This window comes from Morus notabilis, unplaced genomic scaffold (genome assembly GCF_000414095.1).
Source record: "Morus notabilis unplaced genomic scaffold, ASM41409v2 Scaffold157, whole genome shotgun sequence".
In the NCBI taxonomy this organism is placed as follows: domain Eukaryota; kingdom Viridiplantae; phylum Streptophyta; class Magnoliopsida; order Rosales; family Moraceae; genus Morus; species Morus notabilis.
In genome coordinates, this window is record NW_010363281.1 from 10,843 (window position 1) to 35,373 (window position 24,531).

At 34.4% G+C, this 24,531-nt stretch overlaps 3 protein-coding genes across 5 annotated transcripts; 2 read left to right on the forward strand and 1 right to left on the reverse strand.

The window, feature by feature from the left end:
- Nucleotides 1–9,173: 9,173 nt before the first annotated feature.
- On the forward strand, nt 9,174–10,765 carry LOC21385412 (protein MITOFERRINLIKE 1, chloroplastic). The gene has a single exon (XM_010103788.2). It carries the CDS (start codon nt 9,221–9,223, stop codon nt 10,364–10,366), a length of 1,146 nt encoding a protein of 381 aa, XP_010102090.1. The 5' UTR covers nt 9,174–9,220; the 3' UTR covers nt 10,367–10,765.
- Nucleotides 10,766–12,036: 1,271 nt separating this feature from the next.
- On the reverse strand, nt 12,037–14,099 carry LOC21385413 (L-type lectin-domain containing receptor kinase S.6). The gene has a single exon (XM_010103789.2). It carries the CDS (start codon nt 14,083–14,085, stop codon nt 12,037–12,039), a length of 2,049 nt encoding a protein of 682 aa, XP_010102091.2. The 5' UTR covers nt 14,086–14,099.
- Nucleotides 14,100–17,035: 2,936 nt separating this feature from the next.
- On the forward strand, nt 17,036–21,893 carry LOC21385414. Of its 3 annotated transcripts, XM_010103790.2 has the most exons (13): nt 17,036–17,135; nt 17,298–17,383; nt 17,835–18,128; nt 18,667–18,949; nt 19,027–19,239; nt 19,323–19,415; nt 19,521–19,631; nt 19,725–19,861; nt 20,434–20,734; nt 20,812–21,024; nt 21,115–21,207; nt 21,322–21,438; nt 21,517–21,893. In XM_010103790.2, the coding sequence occupies exons 1-13, from the start codon at nt 17,133–17,135 to the stop codon at nt 21,880–21,882; spliced, it is 2,310 nt and encodes a 769-aa protein (XP_010102092.1). In that variant the 5' UTR covers nt 17,036–17,132; the 3' UTR covers nt 21,883–21,893. The 3 variants fall into 3 exon arrangements, with proteins under 3 accessions (XP_010102092.1, XP_024025090.1, XP_024025091.1); XM_024169322.1 differs by lacking the exons at nt 17,036–17,135; nt 17,298–17,383 and having other exon boundaries at nt 18,072–18,223; XM_024169323.1 differs by lacking the exons at nt 17,036–17,135; nt 17,298–17,383; nt 17,835–18,128 and adding an exon at nt 18,232–18,546.
- Nucleotides 21,894–24,531: the final 2,638 nt, after the last annotated feature.

The following is a 24,531-nucleotide window of genomic DNA, read 5'->3' on the forward strand; positions in this document are numbered from 1 at the left end:
AAGAAAACAATACCAAAGGAATCAAAATAACAGTTGCAACATGAGATCTCTTGAATCGACACGGAGGGACACAATATAAAGTGGCCAACAAAAGACCAAAAGAAAAGAGACAAGTAGTGATTAAGTCAGCTTTCATCAAGAGCAAAATCAATTGGGCACCAAATACAGAAAGTATCGTCAAGAGCCATGCTTGTTGTAGTGAAAGATCTCCTGCTGGTATAGGTAAATACGGTTTGTTAATCCTGAAAATATAACATATGAAAACAAAATAAGCTGAAAGTTTTTCCAACCACCAAAAAAATAAATCAAATATCAATAAGAAGGCATTTAAATGCATGGACTAATGTTTTCAAAATCAAATTACCACTTTAATTCTAATTGTTAAGAAATTAGTTGAGATGCACGTCCTGAACATAGATAACAAATACCAAGGCCAATACAAGATTGCTGTCTAGCCCTTTAATTTTAATAAAGTCTGTTAGAGCTAGTTTGGGGTTATTGTGTTATTAAAATAATTGTTGTGCTTTTAATAGAAGTACTAATTTTATTTGAAGTAAAAGTCAAAGCAGAAGTAGAATTTAAAAGCTACACATTCTAAGTTCTTAAAAGAATTTAAGGTATTTTCATTTACACAACTTAAGTCATGACTTGAGTTATGCATGTGAAAGAAACACGCTACAGAAAAAAAGTTGAATTTGAATTTTTTAGAGAAAAAACACTGTAATAATGAATTAAATCATGAAAATGAACATGACCTTAAAAAGTGCATTGATTTGTGTGCAACGTGCTTTTGTGTACCTTAATCAAACACTATAGTTGCATCGTTTATTGTATAAAGTATTTTTAGGAGTTTTAAAAGTAATTCCAAACATACCCTAAGATTGGTATGCGCTAAGGATACCCAACAAATATGGATATTCTTTTAACTGTTAGTTTGATTTAGATGCAGTTTAAGGTTTAGTTTGGGATCGTTGTGCTTTCAAAATGATCATTATTGGTTGTGCTGAGCTAATAATTCGTAGCAATTTGGTGTTTGGCAAACTCTACTTCTAAAAGTGTTGTAACCTTTAAAAGTTATGTTGAAGTATTTAGTACATTGCAATTTTAAATTGCTATAGACTTGTAGGATGACTAACATAGAAATAGAGACATATTGTTTAATAATTTTTTAATGACAACTAAATTTTAATTTTTTTTCAAGATTTTGTGATACGTAATTATGAATGTTTTGTAATTATATTTTTGGGTTTCTAAATAATATAAACAATAATAGAAAATCGTAAGTCCACAAATTTAACAAGTAAATAATAAGAATAATGTATTATCACAAATTGTTAATCACGTAAATAAATAGTCTCTGAGATTTATTGTCAATATCAATTTAGTCTCGGATTTTCAAAATGACTTAGAGTTGATCTCTAATCTGCTATTATTCTATTTAAGTTACAATCTTTTTATCAACTCAGTGTTATATATTTAACGGAACTCAAATTAATGTTAAATATTTAATGAAATCCGTAGAAATTAAAAACTAAAATTGGAAACATTTATTATTTATAAGTCATATAAGTAGATATATAGAGCTTTAAATAAATAACGAAAAAAAGAATAGAAAACACACCAGTCTAAAGTGCTTGTTAAGCAAAAGGGTAATTAGGTATTATGATTATGTTATAATGTCAGCGTTGGAAAGTCAAAGACTTTTTAGCACTGGAGGTGTGAGGGTCTTTTTTTATTTTATTTTTTGGTAAGCCAAAACCAAAAGCACCTCCCGTGGTGTTTCTGATAATATAATACTTTAGGAGACGTTTGGTTCATAGATTAGAATCATGATATTAGAATTATTTTCAATTTATGTATATTTTTTATGAGAAAAAACGTTGTAACGAACCGTGAACTATGATTTAAATCAGGGTACGAATCACCCAACTAAACAACCCCTTAATTTAAGCATCAACTTCTCAAATAACATTGAGGTAATTTAGGTATTTACCAAACCCTTTTTTTATTAAAAATTATGCAATAATTACTTCTTCAAACATGCGTCACAACAACCCCAAACGAAGATGTATATTTTCAAGAATATATAAAGAAACGTACCTATCAATATCGGCATCAAAAATCTGATTAATGCCATTAAAATAAATGTTTGCAAGTAACAAAGCAACTAGGCTTGGGAATGCTTTAATCAGCAAAGACCGTTCAAACAATTGTCCATTCTCAACCAACACTCTTGCAAATAAACATCTGATAAAAAAAAACATATATAAACATATATGCATAGTTTTACAAACTACAATAAGCAACTAGAAAATTTATTTACTGCAAATCGGTAAAAAAAAAAATTTCTATCTCTAATATCTGTAAAAGTTTACTTACGTGGACACCATAAATACTTGAGTCATTGTATAGGGCCTTGTAAATGTATAGAAAGTGGATCCAAAACGTAAAACTTTGGCAACTACATTGGCATCAGTTGATTCAGGTTGATCTTTGCCAAGTACCGGCTCCGAACCGGCAAATTCGAGTTTAGAGCATGCCTATAACCAATATTTGTCCAATTTATAATTACTTGAATCGAAAGTAATTCAAACAACTAACAAAGGTAATCAGAACAATCTTATATAAAGAAAACCTACCATAACCTCCTAATAGTATGAGCAATGTTATAGAATACCGATAAGTATTTTCCTAACAGTATACTCTAATATTCTAAATTAATTTGAAATCTATATGCATAATGTTTTGTTCCCTTGTAGTTAAAAATTTGTACGTACCTCATTTCGCATTTGTGGCTGTCATGTATCCTCATGCTAATTAAAGACATGTTTATGAAAATTAAAATTGTTTTCAAAATAACATAAAGTAAATCTATACATCTTTCTAATTTTATCCCATGTTCCCGACGAGTCAAAATTAAAATTGTTTCAAGGGTTAATCCAACATTTACTGCATTATGGATGAAAAATGCTACTAAACAATATTTCACTAACACAGAAAGATGTCTGATGGTTCACAAAATTTGCATTAGTTTCATCACTAGAAAGTGAACACATACTAACGCAAGTTGCAATAAAATAAAATAACACAAAGTAAGGGAATTTTCAAAAATGCCATCAACAAATTGGCACTATTTCATTTCTGTCATTGTTGTTAAATTTATCTTTTATCATTAATAATCTGTAGGTTATCTTTTCATAACTTGCATGTTATTTTACGTAACTTGCAAGTTATTTTCTATAGTAGTATTAAAATTTTGTGTAATAATATAAATAATAGAGTTAGAAAAAATAATGATTAAACTAAAAGTATATACCGGAATAAAATTACGGTTATGATGGCGAGATAACAATGCTTTTGAGAATCGACTGTCCTCATAGATCCCTATTGGCTGGATCAATTTATTGGGGGAGCATTTTGAAGGAAAAGTGCATGATTTGATATCTTTTGTTCTGGGCCTAATAGTAATTGACGTATTGACATGAGAGGAGGCCATGAAACGACAAGAAATAAAAGGTGGTATTCTAAGGGAAGAGTGAGAGATTTTGAGCTCCATGTTGTGTTAACTAATTGACAACTAAGAAAAAGAAAGGGCAAGAAAGTAGTTTTGAAAACAAATGCTTCAAGAGCCTCGAAATTTATAGGAGCATGCCAAGTCTCTTGTCATGATCCTTGCAAAATTGACAAGTCTTCTATGATTATGATAACGAAAAAGTCATTAAAAGCATATTTTGATCATCAGAAGAGATAACAGTATTAAAACGAGATTATACGTACAAAGTGACAAACTTGCTACGCAAGAAAAATATAGTTAAATTATAAAAGAAGCAAATGTCAAATAGCATAATCATAAAATGGTCGTACATATTGTTGTTAAAAAAAAAAAAGAATAGTCATAAATGACTAGGTAAGAGTAATTAAAAAATGCCATGGAACTTGACAATAACGCAACATATAGTCGAATCGCAAGTAATTTGACAACTCAAAATTATTGTGGTCTTATTTGTTAATGTTTATGTTTTCTATTTTTTAAGATTTATAAATAAAATCATTTTCTCATTTTTACAATGTTAAATTGTAAAGTCAAATTATGCCTTAAAAAGAATTTTGACTAATGCAGAGCATTTCGGCTCGCGGATCGACTCTGGGTTAACATTAAAAGTGTCACGGAAACAATTTTTTGCCATTTTTTTTTTATTGAACACATAGCAATGACATATCGTCGCTAAATAGCGAGTTTTTGTGAGTAATCTTTCAGCAACAACATACCATCGCTAATTTTGTGTCTTTTTTCATAAAGTGATGATGTTTTTGAAGAAAGTTCTGTTGTTAACGTACCTATTCTTGCAGCCTTAGGTTTTAGAAATCGTTATTAAAAAAAAAAAAAGAATTTCGATATCAAAATTGTGTCACTTGCATAAAATTCAATTCTTTGGCATATTATTATGTGCTTCTATTATGTTCCACTGATTAATCTTTACTCTGAAATATAATTAAAATTCCCCCTTTTTCTAAACCACATCCAAATTCCAACTTTGACTTTCCTATACTTTTTAATTTCAAGTTGCCAAATATTGGCTATAAATTAATCTATGGTAAATATAGTAGGTGAGCCTCAAATATCGTGGTGGTTTATTATTTGATTCTTTCTCTCTCAAGATATGTTAAAAAATGTTGATAATAACGTTCATGATGTAGGTTCGATAAGCTTGAGAGCGATTTCATATATTTGTTTTCTAAACATTGACATTTGAAGCTGAATAAAAGATAACGTTAAAACAATGGGAATATACATTACAATTTCAGCGCAACAACGTAACGCTTTAATTGACTTCCAGTTTTCTACGCGGAAAGAAAAAAGCAAAAAATATATAATTGACTAATACATTTTGTATCACTATAACCAAAGTAAAACAACTGGCTACATATGAACGGACGTGTTAATGATTTATTCTAATATTTGAATTGGTATTTTATTATAAAAAAAAAGTTTCATTTATTTAGATTACGATTGATATTTGATGAAATGGTGATACTTGGATTTTGAATTTGATTATGATTGATATTTGCTTTAGGGGCGTTTTAGGTATCTTTTTGTAAAGAAACAAGTAGTGTTGGAACTTTGGGCCGGCGGGCCGGCCCGAAGCCCGAATTTTTCAGGCTTAGAGGGCAGGCCCAAATGCCAGCCCATTCAACTCCATTTTTCGGGCTTGGGCTTGGGCAGCCTGAAAATGGACAACTCGCCGGAGCCTATCGCCGTTAACTGCCGTCCGCCGAAATTTTTTTGAATTTTTTCACTTAGGCCTGAACGGCCCGAAGCCTGAACCCAACCAACGGATATATTTTTGACTGTTGGTGCAGACCCGACCCGAACTGTCCGAATCCAACGGCAATTTTTTTGACTGTTGCCCGAACCCGACCCCCCCGAGAAAAAACTAACCATTAGATCCGAATTTGGGGAAAAAATCAATATTTTAACCTAAAATTTTCCCTATAAATACCCCCCATTAATTTTTCACACATTTTTCTCACCCAAACTCTCTCAATCCCTCTCAATTTCTCTCAATTTCTCTCAATCTCTCTCAATCTCTTAAATATCTCTCACAATTTTTCTAAAAACTACCACAATATCCTAAAGCTTTCTCTCTCAAATCGCTCTTATTTTTTATAGTGGATTCTTTTGGTTATAGTGGTATTTCCGTTGATGCCTAACACAATGTGAAAGAAGGGCAATTTCCTACTAATGAATTTATTATGCAGGAATATGCTAATCCGAGCCCCGGTGGACGTATTGGAGGTCGTGGTCGCAATGGTGGTGGGCGTGGAGAAGCGGCGAGTGCAAGTGCTACTGCGTCTGCAAGTGTTGTAACCTCCAGGAGAAAATGCAAGCGCACCTCGATAGTTTGAGATCACTTCGACACAATTGAGGAGATCGATAATGAAGGTAACACTAAACATATAGCTCAGTGTAAATATTGTTTATCTAAATTACAAGGTGACACTATTCACGGCACAACACACTTGAGAAGACACTCCGAAAAGTGTCTTCAAAAGCTTAGCTAGTCTGGCGGAGCCAAACTCCGTGAAACACAATTATCTTTTGATTGTGCAACCGGTGGTCTAACCACTTGGAAATACGATCTGCAAGTAGATCGTATGAAAGTTACGCGAATGATAGCTGCATTAGATCAACCACTTAGTTTTGTAAAGCATCCTAATTAGCAACGATATATAAAATTTGCACATAATCTTAATACACAGTTCACTTCAAAAACTACTATTAGGATATATTTGTTAAAATTATTTAAAAAAGAAAAAGAAGCATTAATAAACCTTTTACACTTGACTAGCGATTGCGTTGCGTTAACAACAGATATTTGATATGCCGTTGCTAATAAAGATTATTTAGCTATAACCGGACATTACTTTAAAGGATTCGATTTAAATAAAAGAATATTATGTTTTAAATGTGTTTTAGGATCACATAGCGCCGATTTAATATATAATATAATTTTAAATGTAATTGATGAATTTAAATTACGAGATAAAGTAATGGCTATAACATTAGATAATGCTAGTGCAAATACTAAAGCAATTGAGTACTTCAAAAATGATTTAAGTTTATTCGGTGATTGTACTATTTTCCACCAACATTGTGCATGCCTCTAATTAATTTAATAGTTAAATACGGTTTAAAAGAAATGGGTACTCACATTAAAAGAATTAGAGATAGTATTGCATGGATTCAAGGTAGTAACCAAAGAGAACAATATTGGTTTAGGTTCTTATAAGCATTAAATCTACCTCCTAGAGCATTAGCCTTAGATCTGCTTGTAAGATGGAACTCAACTTATATTATGCTTTAACAATGCATCCCCTACAAAGGATGCTATAACAAACTATATCTGTGTAAAATTAAGAACAAGACATAGACGCATATGATTGGTAAATTGTTGAAGTTTTGTATCAATTTTTAAGTAGGTTTTATGAAAACTTAGTGGAACATATTACTCAACATCACCTTTAGCTTTAGGTGAACTTTTAAAAATTAGTATTTTATTTAGTGAATATAGGGCGGACCCAATCTTAGGAGTTCCTATCGCTTCTATGGAAAAGAAATTTAAAAAATATTGGTCTAACTTGCCTTTGTTGTATAGGTTCGGTATTATTTTTGATCCTAGATTAAAATTAGACGGTTTAGAAAACTTAGGTGAATTGTTAGGCATTGATTGTTTTGACCAATTTCCAACAATAAAGGCAAAAATATTTTTGATCTATAGTAAATATGAGAATAGGTTTAGAAACACAAACTCTGGAGTACAAAAACTACAACAATAAGATGAAAACCCGCATTCATTCTTGAATGTTTCCGGATTGAAGAAGAAGAAGAAGACGACTCAAACAAAAGCTAAGAGTGGATCTTCATCAACAGGTGGCAGCGGCTTCAACAAGCTTATGGCATACCTTAGTGAGAGCTTAGTAGTCGACGGTACTAGAGAATCGTTTGACTTAGTTCAATGGTAAATGGCACGAGCATTAACTTGGCCAATCCAAACTCGATTGGTAATGGATATTTTTTCGATTCCAGTCTCTACTGTTTCATCCGAACAAGCCTTCAATACGATCGGACGAATACTTGAGGAACGCCAAAATGCATTGCAAAGGGACATTGTTGAAGCCTCGGTCTGCATTAAGGATTGAGATCGTGCTGATCAACGTTTACAGGATACAATTTCACCGGCAAGTCAAGAATTGATCGATAAATTTAATAGATTAACATTTAATTTTGAAGACGATCCTTCAACTTCAAATTAAATTGTAATTTGTAAATATGTATTTGCTTTCGACATTGTAATTGTACATTTAGACTTTGTAAGTTTATAAAATTTGTAATTCGTCACAAAATAATTACTCTTTTTTCCTTACTAAGTTTTTAGCCCAATTGAGTTTTTCTTGGTAAGGTTTTTAACGAGGCAATCATGAATTACGAATTTAAAAATTAATATACAAAATTAATTTATTAAATTGTGTTACTATTATGTGTTGAATGTTGATTTTAGTTTTTATATAATTTTAACACAAAATAACTTAATAATTATAAAAATTAAAAAATATAAAAAAAATATTTTTTTGGGCATTTTAAGTGTGCTCAGGTTGCCCGACCGGGCTTGGGCAGCTACAACCAGGCCCGCGGCCTGTCCACAGGCCTTCTCGGGCTCGGGAGGGCGGCCCAAAAATTTCAGGCAAGTCGAGTCGGGCATCGGGCACAAAATTGGTATTTTTGGGCGGTCGCGGGGGGCCTATCTAAAGTTCCAGCACTAGAAACAAGTAGTGTTTTGGGTATTTATATAATAAAAAGGGTGATAGTGGTATTTTAATAAAACACAAGGGATGTTTAAGTATTTTCCCTTTTTTTTTAGCCTTTTTAGTTTATTTATTTCTTAAACTCCTTAAAAAATTGTGATTTACACTATAGCAAAATTTTAATATCAAAGTTTAAATTTAACGATAATTTTGAAATATTACAAGAACAACAAAATTTTGTATCATTGTTATGTCATTAAAATAATGACTATATCATTGTATAGTACAAAATATGATATTATTATGATAATTATTATGTTATTTTTGCTATATTTATGATATTTTAAAATTTTTTCTAAATTTCAACTCAAGGTATGAAATTTTACAAGATAATTTTTAAAAATACCCCTTGAAATGGAGTCCCATTTTATTTCTATTTCTTAATATTAACCTATATATTTTTACTTTTTAGACTAGAACTAGTCAAGGGGTCGAGTTTTTTAAAAGTGATATTTTTAATAGATCAGGTACTTAAACAGGTAGAATATGTAATTTTCTCATTTTTATTAAAGTAATCTTAATAAATACCCTTTAAAAGTACATGTCAAAATTTTTATTATTTATTTGTAATTCATAACTATTTTAGTTTAATAATTACATGTAACAAAAGAATATTTATAAAAAATGGGATAAAAACTGAGCTTATGCACTTGAGATAATTCAATTTTGGGGCCGGCCGAGCTCGTTGGGCTTTTGGCCGAGCGGGACCCACCTCCCATTTACTTGGACAGGGCCCTGTCAGCCCAGAAAAGAAAGTAGGCCGGGCCGGCCTAGCCCTGTTTCCATGTTCATAGTTAGCGAAGGTCAAAGAGAGAGGGGAGAGGAGAGAGAGGGATTCTCTCTCTAAGTCTCAGCCATGGAAACCAGAATCTCTGCCTCTCTAGGCCTCCCGTCATCATCTTCTCCTCCTCCTCTCCCAAGCCCCTCACATTTCCCCAACCTCTTCACCCACTTCACCACCGCCATAACCACAACCTCGGCCATGGACTACTCCCATTCTCGCAATTTCTCCACTCTCCCATTCGCTTCGACCTCCACCGCCACAGTCACGGCCACGGCCAGATCCTCCGCCCCCAAAGTCCGCTCCCTCATGAAATCCCTCTCCGTCTTCGAGCGCGCCGTCATCGGCGCAGGTGCCGGCGGCCTCGCCGGAGCCTTCACCTACGTCTGCCTCCTCCCTCTCGACACCGTCAAGACCAAGCTTCAGACCAAAGGCGCCTCCGAGATCTACCGCAACGCCTTCGACGCCATCGCCAAGACCTTCCAGACCAAAGGAATCCTGGGCTTCTACAGCGGCGTCTCCGCCGTCATCGTCGGCTCCACCGCCTCCTCCGCCGTCTACTTTGGCACCTGCGAGTTCGGAAAATCCTTCCTCTCCAAATTACCCAATTACCCTCCCCTCCTCATCCCTCCCACGGCCGGCGCCATGGGCAATATCGTCTCTTCGGCAATTATGGTCCCGAAGGAGCTAATCACCCAGCGAATGCAAGCGGGAGCCAAAGGCAGGTCCTGGCAGGTCCTTCTACGAATCCTCGAAAACGACGGCGTTTTGGGCCTCTACGCCGGTTACTCCGCCACGCTGCTGAGGAATTTACCCGCCGGAGTTTTGAGCTACTCGACGTTTGAGTACCTAAAAGCCGCCGTTTTGAGTCGTACGAGGAAAGCCTATTTGGAACCATTTCAGAGCGTGGTCTGTGGGGCCCTCGCCGGGGCGATTTCCGCCTCCATTACGACGCCGCTGGACGTCGTGAAGACGAGGCTGATGACTCAGGAAGGGGTCAACAAAATGGTTCCCGCCATGTATTCCGGTGTCTCGCAGACGGCGAAGGCGATCCTCAAAGAAGAAGGATGGGTCGGGCTGACACGTGGCATGGGCCCCAGAGTTGTTCACAGCGCTTGCTTCTCGGCCATTGGATACTTTGCCTTCGAGACGGCGAGGCTGGCGATATTGAATCAGTACATTAAGCAGAAGGAGTTGCGGGAGTTGGCTGGCTGTTGTTAATGTTGATACCTCATGATTTGGTAATGCCATTGACTTCTAATTCTATGTAACGTTGAATATGATCCTATGATATATTTGCCGCATTTTGTTTTAGGAATCCTTTTTGAGAGGAGATTTTGTAGCTGTTATTTGAAATAAAAAATGCCCACTTAAAATTACTCTCTTTTGTAATTTGTAAATTTTTATTGTTTAGTTGCTCAGATTCGATTGGAATTGGATACATCCTGATTTGGTATTATGGCTATTAGCCATTGATTTCTATATAACATAAATGCATTCTGGCTCATTTTGTTTCAACCCTTTTGAGAGGAGATTTTGTAGTTTTTTGAGTAACAAATGCACACAAAAATACTCTATTCTGTAATTTGGCTTTTCCTAATGTTTGGGAAATGTTAAATGTAATGTATTTGCCACATTTTTTTTCCCCATTTCATGATGTTCGTGCTCATCTTTGTAATGTTCATATTGTTGTAGAGTAATTTATATTGCTGAGGTGATATTAAGCTGGAGGAGTTCCGAGAGTTGTGTTTTTGCTCCATCTTCATTCTTGTTTTGTAGCCATGATTGCTTCTGGATTTCATTGGTGAAATCTTGTTTTTATCTTCTATACCTTTTGGATTTCTTCTGTTCGGATTTTAACCAATTGAAGATTGCATTTGTTAGATGTTTTACACTCTTCAATAATTGTCAATGTTTTGCTTGTCGGATAATGTACACAATAATGGGCAGATAACTTAGTCCCCTTTATGATCGTTATATTCTGGATTTTTGGTTCATTATTTTAACAGGTTTGTTGACTATGAAAGATTGACTTGTAGCCTTGCTGAAGTATAACTACTGAATACCGTTTAGTAAATTGAGTTATGATTGTCATATGCCAGGGCCCAAGGGTGGCTGCTAGTTTTATAGTTTGTGAGATTCTGTGTCAGACTATGGGTATAAACTTACAAAATTTTAAGTTATAATCCCATATTCAAAACGAAATAATTCTATTTTATTATAAGATAACAGTACAGGTCATTTTCCGTATGAAGCATACAGCCAAGAGAAAACATGAATCAGAATAGAACTGCTTGCCCCACCTATGAGCAAGTATTTCGTAGTAGTTTTATTAGACCGTTCATCTTTCTTGGTACATATAGATAATCGGTAGGAGTATAAACTGAAATATTATAGAGCTGCAAAAATAGTTATTAAATCGTTAGCACCAAATAAAAAGATTCTTTCAAGAGTAGTTGTTGATATGAAAAACAGAGCCGCCCTTTTCTTTTGCATTTGCTACTGGTGAAAGATAGGACTGACGAGTCATTTTTTTCCATTTTGTTTCTGGAGAAACGGTTGAGGAATGATAGTTATAGGCTGTATAACTAGACGGTTTCAATCTGAGAAGGGTAAGATTGGTTGTTTTGCTTGTGTCATGAGTGTGATTGGAAATATGATTTTCCAGTAATTTTCCTGTTTCATAAAACGGTGCTGTATTGTATGTTTTGTTTGGCACTTGTACATGCAGAATAAAAATATATACTGTAAAGCACAGACACCATTTTTTTTTTCCTTATTGCAATATGACATCAAAACATATCCTCAAAATTCTTCATGAATTGGCTTAACTAAGAAGGCCATAGCCAACCTGACAAAATATAAACAATGTTCTATACAAGGGATTTCTTCTAGCTAAAATTGCTTTTAGGAGTAAAAAATGGTGATTCATAAGGACTGGTATGCTCCCCGTCCAAATAACTCATCACTTCTTCAAAATCATTAGGCAAAACCGGCCGAAGCCTGAGTCTTGGTTTCTTTGCTGGCAACAAGGGAAGTGGTGCTTCCCTTCTAAGAATCCTTGCAGATTCTTTCACCGTCGGCCTCTGAACATGGTCTGGATGGACACAGGCGAGTCCCAAAATGAGCATTCTCTCCATCTCCTTCAAACTAGTCTTTCCCTTGAGCCCTGCATCTGCAGCTTCAATCAGCTTTCCTTTCTCCCACAACTCCCATGCCCAATCGACTAGCACCGTTCCACCCTCATCGACAGGCCTCCGCCCTGTTGCCACCTCTAAAACCACCACACCAAAGCTATATACATCTGTTTTTGCTGTTGGCACGCCAGAATAGACATACTCTGGAGCAAGGTATCCCATTGTCCCAGCCGGTATGGTTGCATCTCTTGTGTTAGTACTGTGCTCATACACTTCTGCTAGACCAAAATCCCCAAGTTTGGCATTGAACTCTGCATCAAGCATTATGTTGCAAGTCTTAACGTCTCTGTGGATAATTTGCCTCTCACACTCTTCATGCAGATATGCAAGAGCAGAAGCAACACCTAGAACTATGTTTAGTCTCTGCTTCCATGAGAGAACAATGGCTGAGTTGGTTTTCTTATGGAGAATCTTGTCAAGGCTTCCATTGGACATGTACTCATAAACAAGGACTAACTCACTTCCCTCACAGCACCATCCTCGAAGCTGAACCAGATTCTTGTGCCGCAAGCAACCCACCATTGTAGCAAACTCATTAGTGAAAGGATTATGCAAAGAGTCAACTCCATTGCCTCGTTGGAATCTCTTGACAGCAACTTCTCCACCAAATGGAAGCGATCCTTTGTAGACCATTGCGGATGCTCCTTCCCCAACAACTCGGTTTTGATCGAAACCCATCGTAGCCGACTTAATATCGGCAAGAGACAACCTTGTTGGCATTCTATTAGGCTGAATCCTGCAAGCTAAACTCTCCATTCTGGTTTTGTCAACAAGTTTTCTCTTCTTTATCAATATGAAACTCATCACAGCAAAAATCACCAAAATTGAGAAGACAAATGCAACCAAGCCTCCTAACCCAAGAGCAATCTCTCCTAACTTCAATTTCCTTCCATGAAGACGATTTTTTCTATGACTTCCAATGGCTGAATCCTCTGAAGAACATATGAAACAATCTCCTTCGAAAGTGTCTATAGAAACAAGTGAGGGTTGGAAAGTCTTGAACCGCCATTTATCAACAATATGAACTGCAGAGCCTTGACCATTAGAGCCAGAGAACCCAACAAACATGAACTCCTTCAACACATTTGAGAGGTCAATTTGAGCAACAAGAAGAGGATTTGGAGGCCTTATTGAAGAGTAACCAACCCAAACCCTGACCATTCTCATGGCATGTCTGTACTCAATCCAAGCAGTTATCTCTCTTCCATTTCTCAAATCTATCCCTCTCGGCACAACATCAACCGCAGCAATCGAAACCGCCGTGTTGATATCAATCCCAACATGGTTCCCGTTGACGTCCCCGAGCAGAGGATCGAAACTGGTGTCAAATTCCACGGCAAAGAACGAATCTTGAACTGTCAAGGCTGGTCTTGGAAGCCCGATGTTGCCTATCGCGTCGCTGAAGAAGGAATCGGCGGCGTGAGGGGAGATGAGAAACGCCATGCCGTCCCCTGGAGAGCAGAGTGGGGAAGGGATGGTTGAGAAGGTGAAGCTGCAAGAGAAAGATGACGTGGTGTTGATGAAAGGATCAAGAAACCGAATCGGGTTTACGTAGAATGCTCGTCCAATGCCGAAGAAAGGCGAGAAAGATGGAGAAGAAGGAGAAGAAGGGGAGAGGCAAGGGGCGAGTTCTTGAGTGAGAGAAATGGAGTTGTTTCTGAAGTAGGCATCACCGAAGAGGGTGATGTTGTTGTTTGCAGAGAGAAAGTTAAGGTTAAAGAAGAGAGAGAAAATAACCCACATGGGCAGAGAATGAGGTGAAGACATACTCATTGTTAAACCAAACGTGAAAATCAAAAACTTTTCTGGGAAGGAAAAAAAAAAAAAAAAAAAGAAGAAGAGGGAAGAAAAGAGTGACAATGAAGTCACTGGGGTGTTCTTGACCGTTGGATTTTTTTCTTTTAATCTTCCTTTTTTGCGTTTGACAGTCTTGTGATAGTTTTTCCACATGAGAGAGAAAAAGGATTCTGGAGGGAGAAAACAAAATCCCCATTTCAATGATCTGAATGCATCATGGCATTTCGGTGACCAAAATTCTTCTAAGCGCAGTTAGCCAGTTACAGAGAGACCATACTATTTCTTTCTTTTTCTTGGTTCAAGCACAAACAGAGGAAAGAAAACAACTCTATACATTCAGATTAAAAAAAAAAAAAAAACAACTCTGTACATGATCTTTTTTATTTTTTCCATTTTCTCACCTTGAAGAGAAAAATGTATTTCGGCAGACTAATGAGAATTGAGAAATGAAAAATGCTTGTCCTTTTTCTGTTCCTCCCCCTTTTTTTTTGGGGGGTAAATAACGTCTTCATATTGAGATGAAAATGTGCCGTATTAAAATTGTGTCGATAAATAAAATTGAGATGAAAATGTGTCTTATAAAAGTTACGTTCACGACGGAATAAAATTGTGTCGTATTTGCTAAACGTACAAAAAACTTTTGGAATATTTGATGATGAGAAAAAAAAAAAATGAAGTATGTAAAAATTGTGTGCTTATTTTGTAAAATAATAAATAAATAAATAAAAGAGATGCGCTGATCACGCTTTTTTTTTTTGAGTCCTAATAATAAATTCATTTTTTTAATCATGCAAATGCAGATATATTGTCTGTTATATGTCCATGATGAGTATATTAATTAAAGATATAGTACAAAGTCTGAATTATCCGAATGATGGTCATACAATCTTTAAAAAGGCGTTTGATACACAGTAATCAATAGGAATCAGTATCACGAAGTAAATGATTGGTCTTATGATTTTTCTGACAAATAAACATGAAATAACAAAGATTTATCCGAATTTTTAGTTCTATGATTGGTCTATTTATTGAAGTTGGACCATTCGAGAATCTGGATTATCCTAAGCACCAACTTAATTAATACTGGCGAGTTATGAGTTGGATTTATAACGCTAACAATATTTTCTTCTATTCTTTCTTTCATGCTTTCTTTAGCTTCAAGGAAAGATGATATGGATCCTAGCAAAGGGTTTGTAATGAGAGAGATAACAAAGCAAAGAACGTTGAACTTAAGACGACGAGTCTAGATTTGAAGAGAACCGAGCTGATGAAATTGCGGTCTGAAGTTCGAGTCATTGGAGAGCCATGTTGCATCACTGTCTGCAGAAAATGAGAGAAATAATTGTATGCTTGGCAGTATCAAATCTCAACTCAAACGTTTCCAAGATTACAGTTCTTTAATGGATGGTTTGCCTTAACTCTCTTACACCATCTTTCTGTTACTCAGTTCTTGCTGAGAAAATTGTGTATTAAGTTACCTCTTACTACCGTTTTAGAGACGACGATTTCATAACAATTTCGCCTTTTTTTTTTTCTTTCTTGAGCTTACTTTGATCCATTTGGAACCACATTTTATTTGTGTCAAATTATGTGATCAGTATCATTTTTATCAAATTATGGATCAAACTTTTTGTTAGTGTTCTAAGGTTCTAATGGGTGAGCATAAATAACAAGCTACATTCATGTAGCTACGGTTTCCATTTTCCTTAAATCTATCTGTATCTCTGATTTGGATTTCAGAAGTCATGGAAATTAAAGTTAGCTGCTCTTGATAATTCTCACACCCCAAGTAAAGAAAACTTAGAAATCTCTCAGCACACCCCAAAGAATTACAAGCTTATAGCAGCATACTGTCAGAACCAGAACAAAAAACTGAGTTTTTTTTTTAGTTTAATTTAAATTAATTAAATTTTATTATTATTATTTTTTACATAAAATATGGACTAACCTACTGTCCTGAAGGTGATTTTTAAAAGGCTTTTTGTTTATGGACACCCTTCAAATTTTTAAATTTAATAATTTAGTTCTTATTCTTTTTTTTTCTTAACAATTGATATTGAACTTAAAAATTTTTACAATTAAAGTCGAACCAAAAATGATATTTTTTCGATTTAATATAAGAGGAAGTCACTTAAAAAAATTAATTCAAGAGAATTAGGTAGAATCATTATAGTAATTTTGGCAACAATTCATGCAATGCAAATTATGAAGGAAAAACATAATTATAAAAAACTGACGTAAATAAAGTATTCAAATGTTATACATTTATTGAATGATCGTACCGTATAAATAAAATAACATGGTACATTCCATCCACTAAATGTTTTCTCTTATTTTAGATCCTCTCCTCTTTAGATGTGTGTATATATATATATATATATGACCACATTTGGTTGTTAATTTAGAGTCCTTCTCAATTAGTTGCATGAATTTTAAAATATTTTATTTTGCATTTAAATTTTAAATTAGTCCTATTTAACCACTTTTATTAAAATTTGTTAAAAATGATGAAAAAAATAGGAATTAGTTTCACTCAAACTCTTCTGTTAAAATTTACGTTGAAAGCAAATGAAAAACAAAAGATCTCATGAACTTGCTTAACCCCATTCTTCGTTTGTTTAGAATATAAATTCTCAAACTCAATTTAAATTTCAGAGGGTAAATTTGAGAGCTATTAAATTTCAGGGCATAAAGTGTAAATTACCTTAAAGTTGAGGGAGCACAATGAAAATAATCCAAAAAAAAGGAGTATTCACTTGGCCTTTTCTCTTGCAGACTTGTTTGACAGCTGGGACATGAACAATCATGACACGTGGCCATCAGCGATGCAACTCAACCTTCCCTAATCCCTCACCCGATGAAATGGACGAAAAACTCCACGGTTGTTTCTCTTTCTTTTTCTTTACTGTTTTAGACTCCTTTGTACAAAATTAGCTTCTCCTTTTATTCTCATGGTAAAGTTAACCCTTTGACTCTTGAGTTTCTTTTCTACAATGGTATGCTTCTGTTGACCCTTTTGACATTTTGATTTATCTTGTGTTTTTTCTCATAAAAATAATTGCATTTTTAACTTTATTTTTATTTGGAATTCAGAAATCTTTGTTGGGTTTGGATTTTGAATAACTGCATTTTTATTTTTGTTGTTGTTGTTTTTGCAGGTCACTGTCTGTCAAACTTGTGGTGATGTAGGGTTCTCTATGAGTTTTATTCACTGCGAGAAGTGTCAAGATTATGCCGTGCATCGGTGTGTGTCAAGATTATCGTGTGATTGAACTATCAAAATAAAAATAAACTGATGATTTGCTCATTCAAATGCCACATACAACACGTGCTAAATTCTCTTTTTGGTGTATTTCAAGTGAAAATAGAGATTCTTATTTAATGGATTCAGATCACCCGTCGAATTTTGTTATCTAACCAATCATACAATCATATTATGCTATGCCATTTAAAATATTTAAAATGCTTTTTAGTTGATTCTTCCATCTTTTGACGTTTGATCACAATATATGTAACATAGTCTAATGGAGAGGTGATTTGATTCCGTATATAACTGAAGGGGTCCACATAGTCATGCATTAATTACAACGTTTCTGGGATATTAGTTTCTTGTTTCATTTCTTTTGTTGAAATAAAATGGCTTCTTGAATGATGGGTATTTTTGTTCTGTTTTTTTTTTTTTTTTCTTCCTCCAGATATTGTCTTGATGTATTACCAGAAACTTTTGATGAATATGTTGCTTGGTTCTGCGAAGACTGTAAGCCTTATGTTGAAAAGCAATCTTCCCTCGATAAATCGAGGGAAAGATGTGAGAAGAATAGAAAGGACATTGCTTGTCACTTTACTTCTCTAGCTAATAAGGAGATGCAGTTAAGCAGAAGTAGCTCTTCCTTTCATGACCAGGCACAGTGCAGCGAGGATAGCGATACGGATTCCATGCTCATCGGACAGCAGGATAGTGTTAAGAGTTTCTATCCCCTTACCTTTGAGTATGTGCTGAAATTGTGTGTTAAATGCAGCATATGGTTATATACACCAATGTGTGTAATTAACATATAAACGACACCACCAAAAAAAAAGAAATGTTAGTTTGACTGTCCTTTTTGTGTATAATTTTTATAATTTTACTTATGTACATGGTGATCTAGTTAAATCTGATTGTAAGAAGCTTAGAAAACATCTCCAATTACGTGAACTTTATTCCCATTTTCATTTCATCAAACTTTAATCTGTCTATTATCCTTTACTGCTGCTTGGTTATATATTCTCTTACTCTGTTTGGCACGAGTACAACGGTGAATTTAGCCGCATTTGTTTGGAGCATTTGATGTTTCATGAAATTCAAAGGGGACTGCTCGAACGTGGTGTTGTTTTGGAGTTTGATCAATGAGTTATATGATGTTTAAGGTTAAATCTTTTATGCTATGAAGCTCAAAAATTTTAGAGCCTTGCCTTATGTATGAGTTTTTACTATTAGTATCCATTCTCTTCCTTGTGCCTGACTTTCAATTTTCATGAATTATGCAGCAATAGTCATTTGGAGATGTTGCAATCGAAAAGTCCAGCAGAGCCATTGGTGTCACACCCAACTAGGAAAAGGAAAGTTAGAGGCCCAACAAGGCTGTTGCATCTTGATGGTGCAGAGCGTGAAGTCCTTGAATATAATAATAAGGGTCAGGCAATAGGTAAAGCTTCCGTGAAAATGAGTAGCTATCTTGGTGTTTTGAGTCGGTCTTTGGTCCCGATAGCATACAAAAATTGGACTAAGGTGCCAAAGGAGCTGAAGGATAAAATATGGAGTTATGTGAAGGTATTTATCTGTTTGGCATATTTGCATTTTGATTTTTCCATATTTATCACCTTATAATTTGATATATGTGTTAGCAGAAGGCATATATTGTGGATCCAAAGAGCAAAAGTAGTGTTCTCTCTTCGGCTTCAAATTCATGGAAAAATTTCAAGAACATGCTTACCACGAAATACATAGTTCCTTTTAAGGATCAACCTGAACTCCTTAAACACCCACCTGAAGACTACAGTTTCATCAAGCAAAAGCATTGGGGCGAGTTCGTAAGGTTCAGACTATCAGAGGAATTTCTTGTATGTATCAGAATTTTGTTGTTTTAGTTCTAACTACTAGCTGCACAATGATGTATTTACTTTGAACCTTATAACTTCTACAGAAGCTCAGTCAACTTCAGAAAGAGAGGCAGGCCAAAAATAAATACAGGCACAGACTAGGCCGGAAAGGGTATGCTCGTCTCAGGGAAGAATTAGTAAGCATTTGTAACTTTTATCTGTTGAACTCATCAGTCGCCATACTACTAAAACAAATTTCTATTCATTTGATTAGGTTACTTATTGTGGGCTTGTATTGATAGAAACAATCTTTGGGGATGACCAACGAGATGGACAAAAGCGTTCTACAGAAATGTCACAAGAATAAAAAGGCAAGATTTGTAGAAAAAGAAGATAATGAATGTGCTGATAAGGTTATTAACCAATTTTATGTACTCCTAAATTATTTAGTACAATACCAGTTCTGTAGACGGCTATGTGAAACTAACTCTTCCTTTCAAAATCAGGCTCAATGTAGTGAGAATAGTGATAGAGATTGGGAGCTTCGAGAACGGCAGGAAATAGTGGTTCTTGATGATGAACAGCTGAATGAATCTGAGGAAACTTGTCTTCATCCTCAACCTTTCATTGAGCCAATATGCAGGTAAGAATTTGCGTCCTTTTCCCTCTCTATGGTATATAGTGAAATTGTATATTTAATTCAGTGGGTGGTTAATTGTAGATTCAGGTAATGTGCATGGAATAGGAAAAAAAAAATTGTAGAGCTTTGTACGTTGTTTCTTTCTTGAATAAGTTTTGTAATTTGTTCTCTTCGGGCAGCGTGATGTGGTATGTTATAACTTACAACGTACGGGTGCTGAATGTAAGAAGCTTCAAGAACACATATTCATATAACTAATACCGTTTTCATTTCATCAAGTTTAACATCTAAGACACTTTTCTGCATGGTAGTATAAATTCTTTCTGTCTGTCATATGATTACGGTGGAATTTAGTGTCCTAAGTTTTGAAGCAGTTGATTTTTGGTGAAATTCCAAGGGTTTTGGTCAATGTGGTGAAATTCTGCATTTTGATCTATGAGTCGTCTTCTTTCAACTTGAAAGAGGGATATGGTTTTGAGATATAAATTTATGAGGTTTTTCGTGTAAAAATGTGTTTCTCCGTTGCTTATACTCCTGCTTGACCTTCTGATTTCTAGTTTCATGCAATTTTACAGTAATGATCATTTAGACATCTTGCAAACGGACAATGAAGAGAGTGTAGCAGGATCATTGCTGACAAACCAAACTTCTAGGGAAAAGAAAGTTAGAGGTCCAACAAAGCTTTTGCATCTTGTAAGTAATGGCGTAAAGCGTGAAGTTGTGAAATACAATTGTAAGGGTCAAGCAATAGGTAAAGCTTCAGTGAAAATGAGTAGCTATCTTGGTGTTTTGGGTCGGTCTCTAGTCCCAATAACGTACAAAAACTGGGCTCATGTGCCAAAGGAGCTGAAAGACAAAATATGGAGCTATGTGATGGTACATATTTGCTTGGCATATTTGCATTTCAATATTTCCATATTTATCAACTTATAATTTGATTTACTTGATTGCAGAGGACATATATTGTGGATCCAAAGAGCAAAAGCAGTGTCCTGTCTTCAGCTTCAAGTTCATGGAAAAATTTCAAGAGCTATCTCACCACTAAATACATAGTTCCTTTTAAGGATCAACCGGAACTCCTTAAAAACCCACCTAAAGACTATAATTTCATCAAGCAAAAGCATTGGGACGAGTTCGTAAGGTCCAGACTATCAGAGGAATTTCTTGTACGTATCGGAATTTCATTGTTTTAGTGCTAACTACTAGCATTCTGTAGCACAATAATGTATTTACTTTCAACCTTATAACTTTTACAGAAGCTCAGTCAACTTCAGAAAGAGAGGCGGACCAAAAATAAATACAAGCACAGACTAGGCCGGAAAGGGTTTGCTCGTCTCCAGGAAGAATTAGTAAGCATTTGCCAACTTTTCTATGAGTTAATTTCATCACCACTCAACATACAACTAGAACAAAGTCCTATACTTTTTTTTAATTGACTAAATTTTTTGGCTTTTAATTTATAGAAACGTTCTTTGGGAATGACCGACGAGATTGATAGAAGCATTTTATGGAAAGAAGGTCATAAGAACAAAAATGGAGAATATGTGGAGAAAGAAGCCAAAGAATGTGCTGATAAAATTGTAAGACAACCGTATAAACCAGTAACAAATACTCGGCATAATAATTCACATTTTTCCCCGTTGTGTCAATTTTTGCAGGATAAGTTAACCAAGTTAGTCCAGGAGGGCATTGTAGCGAATGCAGGGCGCGATGATATCCTTGGTATGGCTTTGGGTACTGCTGAACATTCTAGTCAGGTGAGAGGTGTAGGACATTCCGTCACTCCAAAATCCTTCTTCGGTCGACCCTCCGAGCATCGATACGCTCAAACGGAGGAAGAACAAAAAAGGATGGCTCTACAAATCGATACACTGCAACGAGATGTCAGAGCGTTAAGACAACTTTGCTCTAAACCATCTACATCCCAACATGAGAGCACAAACTGCGGTACCTCTAATGTCGACGATTCTCAGGAGGCGGCGACTAAGATAATCTATTATAGTTGTCTTGCGACTTATAAATAGCAAAAACTTTTTGCATTAGGATGATGTCCACTCCCAACATGAGAGCACAAACTGCGGTACCTCTAATGTCGACGATTCTCAGGAGGCGGCGACTAAGATAATCTATTATAGTCGTCTTGCGACTTATAAATAGCAAAAACTTTTTGCATTAGGATGATGTCCATTTTCATGAGGATAAATTCCAGGTTACTTTTTGTCATCCTTGTTTTGTAAATCTAATTCGATAAACTTTCAGATTTCCCAGAAGAATTCTACTTTCTTTGTGCCATTCTCTTCTCTTGCATCAATTCTCCACGATCCTAATTCAAATCATTGTGCATTACCTAGAGAACTAGATAATAAAAAGGAACTTAATGCTTGAAGTGATTTGATTTTCTATATCCGCCAAAACGGTCCGGTTTGATAAACCTGGTGGTTTGATATTAGAGCGGATTTTTTTTTTTATTTTGAAAAAAAAAATCTTGTAAGATATTTAGCGGAGATGAATTTATGCCATCGAACGTAAATGTAAAGGTAACATTCTTTAAGTCGCATTTTTGTATTTCCCCATTAAAAATTGCAGTAAACACAGTTAAAAAAAAAAAAAAACTTGTTTGAAGTAAATAACGTGTTATAAAATATTTTGAAATAAATATAAGGTCTGTTTAGTTCGTTAATTTGAGTTGAAATGTGATTTTATGTGAGTTTTTTACTGTAGTAAAAAAATAAAATTAGACGTGACTGTTTCTGAGAGCTTTTTACTGTAGTAAAACTCAAATTGGTTAAATAAACGGGGCCATAATATGCTATTGCAAATAAATTATTTACTCATAGTAAATAATTTACTTATCCATATATTTTGATAATCTAAAAGGTATTACTCATGTTTTAAGTTGTTTCAAAATTGTCCCTTGAATTTTAATTGGTCAAATTGTTAAAAATGGTATAAATACCTTAATAGTTATATTTAAAAATTATTTTAAATATTAAAAAACAAAGAGATTAAATAAAGAGAAAGCAAATAAAATTATCAATAAACAAATAAATCTTTTTTATAAATACCCTAAGTAATCAATTTCTTAATTAATTTTTTAAACGAATATTCAATTTTCAAAATTTTTATTGTCTATTGAAAATACATGATATATATTCTAAATTATGTAATTAAAATTTCATGTGTTTTTCTTGAATAAAAAAAGAATTGATCAGTGGACGTATTACACATGCCATAACCATATGAAGTAGGTCATAATTATGTTAATTATATTTCGTTTAATTTCCCATTAAAGTAGAGAAAATAGAGTGCAACACTCATGTAACACCGTACGATGACATTCAAAATAGACATGACTATCACAATAGTGAGTAGTCTATTTTGTTTCAACAAAATATGTGTTGCATCGTTGCCCTATGAACTTATCACAAAATTGCAATTTAACACACGAATTTTAATTTTGACAATTTACACCTTAAATTTAAAAATCAATAATGCTATTAATTAACAACCCGTCCCGTATCCAAGTGACACGCCAATTTTCGTTTAAAAAAAAACGTGGTTATCAACGGGAGTGATTTGCTACACGTTTTTAAATTTAAATGCAAGTTGTTAAAATTGAAAGTTATAGAGCGCAAATCAGAATAAATTTAGGGTGGAATGATGTAATTAAGCCAAAAAATAAAAAAGAAAATGGGAAATTTTCATTTTTCATTTTGGTATCCTTTATTATATCAAAATTTGAGTTTAGTACTATTTATTTTTAAAAATTTAATGCCGATACCATGACTTTTTATAAAATCTTTATTTGGTACCTCGAAGCTATTTTTAGGACTTAAAAAGATAAAATTATCCTTATTGTAAAAATTCATTCGTTGACTAAAATTTTGAAAAAAAATTGATTTTAAAAATAGATTTTGAAGATATGAATTTTTAAAAAAAGATTATGCTCTATAAGTATAATAATTTTTAAAATTCTTTTTTTTCCTTCAAAATTCTGGTCAACAGATGAATTTTTATAATAAAGACAATTTTGTCTTTTCGTGTCCCAAAAAAAGGCTCAGAGGTACTAAAAAAAAATATTCTAAAAGGTCGAGGTATTAATATAAAATTTTTAAAAACGTAAAGTATCAAACTCAAATTTTAATATAACAGATGATACTAAAATAAAATTTAAAAAAAAAAAATTATGTTAGTCACCAAAACATTTGGGGAATTAAAGCCCATAATATTACAACCTAGTGGCACCACCCTAACTATCCCATATCTCATTGTGATAAATACTTTTTAAAAGTATATGATTTATGATTTTTATTCTTTATTTTTAATTTATAATTTTTTTAATTAAATAATTAACCACTCTTAAAGATAAATTATTCTTTTTTTCTATCCCATCACCCCACTAAACAGTGCGGTTTTTGTTTTTTTTTTCCTCTTCTGATAGATTTCTTGTCTCTCTTTTTCTCATGCAGAGTGCTAATAGTGCTCCCGTGAATCCGTGATGGTCGCTGCAAAAGACTGTCAGTTTTTTGAACCCAAAAAACGACAATAATACAAACAGTTGCCTTTGATCTTCTCTTCTGTTTCTCCCATTTTCTTTACACCCACATCCCAATTTTCTTCTCTTCAGTTTTGACGCTTTCACTTCACTCACTCGCTCACTCGCTCACTCGCTC